This window comes from Eumetopias jubatus, unplaced genomic scaffold (genome assembly GCF_037043125.1).
Source record: "Eumetopias jubatus isolate StellerSeaLion01/CBP00866 unplaced genomic scaffold, mEumJub1_p1.0 scaffold_16, whole genome shotgun sequence".
Taxonomy (NCBI): Eukaryota; Metazoa; Chordata; class Mammalia; order Carnivora; family Otariidae; genus Eumetopias; species Eumetopias jubatus.
Window position 1 is genome coordinate 70,126,243 of NW_028274822.1, and position 8,106 is coordinate 70,134,348.

The 8,106-nt window shown below is 48.9% G+C and overlaps 1 protein-coding gene across 3 annotated transcripts in view; it reads left to right on the forward strand.

Moving 5' to 3' along the window:
• Positions 1 to 6,213, forward strand: part of MORC2 (MORC family CW-type zinc finger 2) — a 39,513-nt gene extending 33,300 nt beyond the window's left edge. The window contains exons 22-27 of one of the 3 annotated variants that reach the window (XM_028124678.1): positions 262 to 403; positions 505 to 783; positions 876 to 969; positions 4,534 to 4,722; positions 4,816 to 4,908; positions 5,994 to 6,213. In XM_028124678.1, the coding sequence (XP_027980479.1) occupies positions 262 to 403; positions 505 to 783; positions 876 to 969; positions 4,534 to 4,722; positions 4,816 to 4,908; positions 5,994 to 6,062 (866 nt within the window). In that variant the 3' untranslated portion in view covers positions 6,063 to 6,213. The remainder of the gene's footprint in view (positions 1 to 261; positions 404 to 504; positions 784 to 875; positions 970 to 4,533; positions 4,723 to 4,815; positions 4,909 to 5,993) is intronic. The other 2 variants (XM_028124679.2, XM_028124681.1) reach the window with 2 other exon arrangements.
• Positions 6,214 to 8,106: the final 1,893 nt, after the last annotated feature.

Here is an 8,106-nt window from a genome sequence, read left to right on the forward strand (position 1 = left end):
TAGCACACCCTTATGTGTATTTTTAGCACAAATTTCTTGGCTTGCACCTCTGGCAGTCACTCATCCTGCTGCTCTTTGGCACCCTCACAACAGATGGGGGAGGAGATCAGGGTGGCTGGGCTTCATGTTCCTGGCAAAGTACAGGCAAGCATTAGGGGTTCTTGTCTCTGCAGATCCTGGGACCGCCTCTCTCAAGGTGGCCCTGGCTGAGTGGGGAACTTTGTTAGTGTTCTGACTTCCGTTCCATCCTCATTCTTTCAGATAAAGGGTTGCACGTGGAGGTGCGTGTGAACAGGGAGTGGTACACAGGCCGCGTCACAGCTGTGGAGGTGGGCAAACATGTGGTGCGGTGGAAGGTGAAATTTGACTACGTGCCCACAGACACCACTCCAAGAGACCGCTGGTAATGCTCCTTTCCAGAGGCTGACAGAGTTGGCCTCCCAGAAGGTGGCCCATCCTGGGCGCCTGGGGCACACATGACACAAGTGCTTGTGTGCCTCCTAGGGTAGAGAAAGGCAGTGAGGATGTGCGGCTGATGAAGCCCCCTTCTCCGGAGTACCAGAGCCCGGACACGCAGCAGGAGGGCGGGGAGGAGGAGGAGGAGGAGGAGGAGGAGGAGGCGGAGGAGGAGGCGGCGGAGGAGGCGGCGGCGGCGGCGGCGGCGGCCCAGCAGGCTGTAGCCATGGCAGAGCCCTCTACTTCTGACTGCATCCGCATAGAGCCTGACACCACTGCCCCGAGCACCAACCATGAGACTATTGACCTGCTTGTCCAGATCCTTCGGTAATGTGTCTTCCCACTCTGGGGCTAGCTGTGGCACTCCACACTTGTTCTTGCTATTCTGAATTTCTGTTCCCGCCTTCTTCTTTCTTTAGGAATTGTTTACGGTACTTTCTGCCTCCAAGTTTCCCCATCTCCAAGAAGGAACTTAGTGCTATGAATTCAGATGAGCTAATATCATTTCCTCTGGTGAGTTTGGCCTGACCTTTATTTTTATTCTGCATGACCTCTCAGCTTAATGCTTTTTGTGATTGCCAGCCCTTGCTGTGTCCCCCCACTCCCCGTTCCCCCGTAGCTGGATATGACTGTGATGTGCGGAAGCCAACCACACCCTACCATAAGAGGCTGGGGCTGAGTCCTCACTTCGGGACAGCAGGCCTGGTTTGACATTTTAGAATGAGTATATCCTTTTTTCTCTACCCCAGCAGAGGGAGTAAACTTGTCCCGGACAACAGTGAAGAACTTAGGCTCAAAGTACCTAAAACGACTCTTAGAGCGAGGTAGAGATGTGTTGAAAGTAAGCACTGGGTGTTACTATGCTGATGTGGCACAGGCCCTGTGCTGGACCTCTTAATGAGTAGCAGAAGAGAGTCCTGCCTCCAAGTGGCTTAGGATTCAATAGAGCCTGAATTTTTACCAGTAGTTGGATATGAGACTGTGAGAGCAATAAGTGCTGTGGAAGCAGGTGGTTGGGCTGTGGCAGCCTTGGGAAGGGAGAGAGCAGCAGTCTGAAGTGCCTCTATAAGTGACAGGGAAGCTTTGAGGTAAGGGGACTTTGTGAGCAAGGGGTCAGAGGGATGAAACTTCCCAAGTCAGGGCAGCAGGCTGTGTGGTGAGCATTTAGGCAAGAAGAGGGCCTGAGAGCCAGGATATGGTGAGTCTTGAATGTCTGGTCTTAGGCATAGTGGTTTAAACCTTGAATAAAATGAAGGGCCAGCAAAAGTTTTGAGCTGGGGGAATTGTCAGTCTGAACCTGGTCTAGGGCAAGAGTCAACAAACTTTCTGTAGAGGGCCAGTTAGCAAATATTTTCAGCTTTGTGGGTTATACAGTCTCTGTGGTAACTACTGAACTCCACTATTACAGCGTGAAAGCTGCAGTAGACAGTTTGTAAAGGAATGGATATGGCTGTGCTCCAGTAAAGCTCTATTTACAAAAACAGGTGGCAGGCTGATTTGGCCTGGGGCTGTAGTGTGCTGACCCCGCCCTAAGAGGATACCTCTTGTGGCAGTATGTTTGGGTGGGATGGGTGGATGGGAGATGCAGGGGCAAGGGGGCGGGTCCAGTTGTGACAGCTCAGAGGTGAGGGAACGGGAACTTGAGCCAGAGTGGAGGGGGTGGACTGGTGGGTGAAAGGGCCATGTCAGAGGTTGTTGACTGGAGGCAAGTGATGGGGGAGGAGGCAGAGGCCACGTGCTTCTCTATGTCTCAGGCCTGTGGGAAGTGATGACAAAGCTATTAACTGGGAGAGAAAACAGAGGGTGAGGGTAAGAGAGGTGATGAATTGTGATATGTGTTGGGCTGGAAGCACCAGCACCTACATTTCTGGTGATGTCCAGTGGGCAGGTGGAGATTGGGGATTGGGCACTTGGGAGGGGTAGGAAGGCCAGGGCTGCATATGGGATCTGGGAGTTGTCTTTCATTGAGCGGGATAGATAATTTTGTGGTTGGAATAGCTTAAGTTTTCTAGGGAGGAGTTTCTAGAGAACAGAACTAGAATTGAAACTGCAGGGCTAGTATGTTCAAGACCTTGGGCCCTTGTATGGCAGCTGTGTGCTTGATGGTTTGCCAAAGAGGAAAAGATGGGGTTTTAAATCTCCATTCTACTTAAAAAAAAAAGAGTTGAAGAAACTGAGGCTCAGAGAGGTGAAGAGTCTATTGTGATAGAACCCAGATTTGAACCCAGGTACTTCTTTAGGACAAGGGTCTTGCCCTTCTTCCAGTATTGCCTTGCTTCCCCATGAGATGAGAGGGTAGGTGCTGGCAAAGGAAGCTAGAGGATGGCAGAGCTCGTGGTAGCTTCCTTAGAAAGTTCCATGCCTCAACTCTTGCGCTTGTTGAGGTTGCAGGTGCTCTCTGCAAATCCCAGGAACAAACCACTAATAGGATGGCTAGGGTGGCCTGGCATCCTCTTGTCAGTCAGATTTGTTGATTTTGGCTTGAAGCTGTCAGACTCAGCGAAGCCTGAGTGCAGTGGGGTCTTTGCTGCTCAGACCAGAAACACAGCCAGGATCATCTGAGCCTAAAAGTCTATTAGCTTATGCTTATAAAAGGAGGTATATCACCAGTGCATCAACTTCAATTTTTATTTATTTTTTTTAGTATTCCATGATGCATTGTTTGCATATAACACCCAGTGCTCCACGCAGAACGTGCCCTCCTTAATACCCATCACCAGGCTAACCCATCCTCCCACCCCCTCCCCTCCAGAACCCTCAGTTTGTTTTTCAGAGTCCATCATCTCAATGCATCAGCTTTATAGTCTGCTGACTGTAATGTCTAAAGTAACTCAAACTAATTTTTTTAATGTCAGGGACACAACAGTCTAATGTTCATTATGCTCTTGTCAGTCTGTAAAAGATCTTTTTTGCCATCATACTGGACTAGGAGTTCCATAAAGCTCTCAGGAGTCCTGCAAATATTAGATTTAAATATATATTTTTAAAAAAGTAATATAACCATTTAAATCTATAATAAATAAAAAGTTTAAAGAGTTAAAAAACTAATCATAGGCTCAAGACATCGTATACTGAGTTTTAATATTTTGGAGTCTGCTCACTTATTTTGTGCTGCCAACATAATTTTTTTACATAAAACTTCAAATTTCTTTTGCCATCTTGGTTTAATAGGATACTCTACATTGTAAGGTAAATGACAGAGTTAAGTACTTTCCGGTCACACTTTTTAAAAACAGCAGTCAGGAGCCAGTAACACTTTTTAAAATCAGTCAGGAGCCCTTCAATGCCGGTAGCTCATACATCTTTATAGAAGCATATAAACACATGAGTTGATAAGACTACAGTGGTCAGCCAGAACCACTCATTTTCATTAAAATGGCCTTATTCTCATTGGTGACTTAAGAGTAAATGATGTTATAAATTTGAGTTTTGAAAATAGATACTGCTCAGATTTTTTTACAATTAGATTCCATGTAACATTTCTTTTGAAATGTTCTGCTACCTTTTAAAAGTTTGAAAAGCCTCATGTCTAGAGAAACTGCTAGTTTACCATCACTACCCCACATCTTGGAAGTTTCAGGTACTCAGGAAAGATAGTAAAAGCTCTGATGTTGCTTATAGAAGTATACTACACAAATCTGAAGGTATTTGCCGCTGGTGGGTGCTTGATAAATATTTCTGGAAGAGAACTTTTGGTTCTTACATTGTGGGGCGTGACTTGGAATGGGCTGCTGAGAGGACTATGGTGAGGTTAGAAAGGTGTGAGCTGGGAGAGGAACTCGTCCTTTTTGTGCCAACTGGAATGGAAGAATCATCCCTCACTAATAGCTTGGTGTCTGCCAAGGGCTGAGGGCTTCACATCAGGTGATCCTATCTCCCTCTCATGGCAGCCCCATGAGATGGGCATCAGGTTTTTCCACTCTGGAGCTAGAGAGCCCGCTTGTCCCTTGTGTGTGACATCCCTTCACACTGAACATCCTCGTGCTGAGCCAGGGTGGGGATACTAGTGCTAATTTAGAGGGACCCTGGGGGCCCCTGTAAGTTAATGCAATCATCCTGTGGGTTCCCTCCCTACAGAAAGAGTACTTCAAACAGTATGAAGTGGGACTCCAGAATCTGTGCCATTCCTACCAGAGCCGTGCCGACTCACGGGCCAAGGCTTCCGAGGAGAGCCTGCGCACTTCTGAGAGAAAGCTCCGAGAGACAGAGGAGAAGCTGCAGAAGCTGAGGACCAACATCGTGGCGCTCCTGCAAAAGGTGCAGGAGGTGAGCCAGGCAGCCCTCTCATTGCAGCTGGACCACCTGGTGTCTCAGGGAGGGGGGCCTGGGCACCTCCTGCTCCCTTCTCCCCACTCACAGGAATCTGTGGTTCCAACCCTGGCTGCACAGCATCCTGACCAGAAGGGCTGGAGGTGGTGCGGCTGCCTGGGCCTCATCCCAGCCAGACCCACGGTATCAGATTTTTGCCCTTGTTTAGATCTTCTGGTTTACAACCTGGTTTGAGAATCCTCCAAGCCATAAAACAGAAAAAAGTTCTCGCTTTTCCAGATGACGCCCAGATTGGGATTGGGTTGCCCAGAAGTGGGGAGTGCCCCTGTAGGGTCTTAGTCCTTCACCAAGGCAGTGAAAACCGTGGACTTGCTCTGTGTTTGTCCTGTGGATACCGGGTGAACCAGATAGGCAAGATAAGATCCCTACCCTCATGGCCCAACAGTCTGGTGCACAGAATTATTGATGGGGGGAAGTGCTATGAAGTAAATACAAGAGAAGGAAAACATGGAGGCCACTTTACTAGGATGTTCTCGCTAAGAAGGGGGTATTTGAGCTGAGTAGAATCAGTCATACAAGATTGGATGTGAGTGCTTTGGGCAGAGAGAAGAGTAGGACCTGAGGTCAAAGGCAGGGACTTGTGGGTGATAGAAGAGGCAGGCCTACGTGAGGTGGGCCGTCCCTGGAGGGGTATGGCACAGTCCTTTTTGCAACCTAAGATACTTAACTGTGGTTGGTTGTAGGAAGTCCTGGAGTTGGGTGGAAGTTAGAAGCTAGGGCTTGGGTGAGGAGGTTCCCACACTTATCTGGGTGAGAGATTTGGTGGCCTGAATCTTGGATGGTGACCGTGAGAAAGAAAGATTTGTAATATTTGGGGAGAAGGAAGGAAACAGGGGTGATACTAATGTTTGTCTTGAGCCCCTGGGTGAGGGAAGGTGGTAGCCTGTACTGAGATGGGCACAAGCCGGGGTAGGGTGATGCAGTTGGGCTGTTTTGAATACTGAGTCTGAGAAGTCTGTAACACATCTAAGGCACTGGGAACCTGGGGTAAAGGCAGGGCAGGAGCAAGAAATCTGGGCGTCATCTGTGCACAGAGGATGGGGAGGGGGAGAATGATCAAGATGGGACAGGCCTGACAGCAAGGGTGGAGGCGGGGGTTGGGGATCCTGGGCTCAGGCTCCTTGGCCTGTGAGAAGGATGGGGAGGTGGCACCCCCCCCCCCCCACACCGCCTTCTGGGCCCTAGCTGATTGCTCCTTTCTATTCCAGGACATAGACATCAACACAGATGATGAGCTGGATGCCTACATCGAGGACCTGATCACCAAGGGGGACTAAGGGGCTCAGAGACAAAGATCAGCTCCTCTGCCCTTCAAGGCAGAGTTCGGGGGGGGGTTGTTTTGTTCATGGGTTGGTGGACTTACCTTGATTTGACTCATGAGACATTTGTGCTTTTGGAGGGAAAAATACTCTGATTCTTTGAATCTTCCTCCCTAAGTTTATAAATATTTATTTTTTAAAAGAAATAAGATGCTGCGCCTGCTATGAGACCATACATTTTTCTTTTGGTGACTCTTGGGCAAAGGACAGAGAACCAGGATGCCAAGCTCCTTCTCTTGGCTCCTGGCTCCTCAAGATACAGTAAACCCAGTGTCATCCATAAGTCAGGCTTCAGGGGCAGGGCTTAGCTATTCTAGAGGATGAACAGTGTTGATATCTGAGGAGTGGGCAAGGGAAAGAGCCCTCCAGAGTTGTGCTTCTCCTAGGGGCTCTGATCTGGGGGACCCCTGGGGGTAGGGGGTCAGGATAGAGGCTCACTGCTGAGCAGCTCCCTTCTCAGGTCAGGGACATGAATGTTGGCCCAAGCAGCTGTCAGTCATGCTGTGGCATTGTCCCAACAGCTTGGGGAAGAAAGATCCTCCCATTCAACCCCCCCCATCCACCATTCAAGTTCTCCCTGTGGCAGTGATTTCCTCAGTTAACCATGGATAGTGAGGTTTCCCACCTCAAAAACTTGAGTCCAGGTTGAGTAGTAGATCTGACTCTATTGGAATACACACTGAATGAATGTTTGAATTCCAAAGGATTCTTTTTGAGAAAGCTCCTTATGACAGAGCCCCTGGTGCTGATCTGGTGGTGACCTCTGCCTGTGGGTTTGGCAGGGTCTGGAGGGAGCACACTGCCTCAGATGGTGCTGGCTGATCTGGAGAGCCTGCCGCTGCTGTTTTTACTGTTTCCCCTCTGCCTGGCCTCACCGGTCCCTGCTCTGGGCCAGACAGGAGAGGGGTCACTGAGCCACAGGGACTCCAGAGGCAGCTTTGTAGGAAGCACACCATGCCTTCCCTCCCATCTAATCACAGCCTCATGCAGCTGTGTCCTTCAGGTGACTTCTCAGGGTCAAAGACATGGCAAGAGTTGCTGAGTTTCTCTTTAGTGGTCATTGGAAAAATTCTGGTTTGATTTCCCCCAACTCTCTTCTCTCTCCTCTACTGTTGGGGACTTTGGGTTTTCTAGATGCACAAGAACTATGGCCTGGTACCACTGGTCTGTGATTCAAACCTTTCTGGGTGTGTTTCTGGCATCTACCTACTCCGGGTCAACAGTGGCCCACATGCCACTTTGTGGCCTCTGCACAAGACTGGGAGGCACTGGTGAGGGAAGTCTTTACCCACTTGTGCATGTGTCCAGAAGCACCTGCAATTTGTGGGTTTGGGGCTTCCCCAAACCACATCCCTGGGGCAGGGTTATTTGGGGAAATACCACTCAGAACCTGGTCTCTTCCTCTGGAAGATTCTCTGAGCCTTGGGGTTTCTTGAGCTGGTGAGTCCTCTCCTGTCCACCTCGCTCTCTCCATCCCAGGCAGCATGTGGTTCATTTTTGTCCCCAGACCTACTGTTTTAATCTAAAGGAAGTTGGTTCTCCATTTTTACCAGGGGTAATACCCAAGTTTTTTATTTACACACCTGTAATCAAAATGCAATACTATAAAACTTTTACTGGTGAGACTCCTGAATGCAGTCTGTTTTCTTCTGTTAGTAAAATCTAGCACTTTCTGCTTCATTCTTTCTACCACTATGGTTTTAAACTGTCTTCAGATTATTCCTCATCACCATCTTTTTCAATATTCACCCTCCGTAACACACACAGAAACAAATGCTGAATTTCATAAAACATTTTAGCTTGAACTTCATGTGCCCACTTTGCTGTGTAAATCCAATCACAGCTGTACTGAATGTAGCCTGTTGCCCAGACAGAGGTCCTGCCATTCTGGGTGGGAAGATAAAGTGCAGGGTTCCTCCCCTTTCCATGTGATGGGACCTGCTTGGAACTTAATGAAGACTTGGGAGGAGGGAGTGGTCTGGCTGGTTTGTGGCCTGAGGGT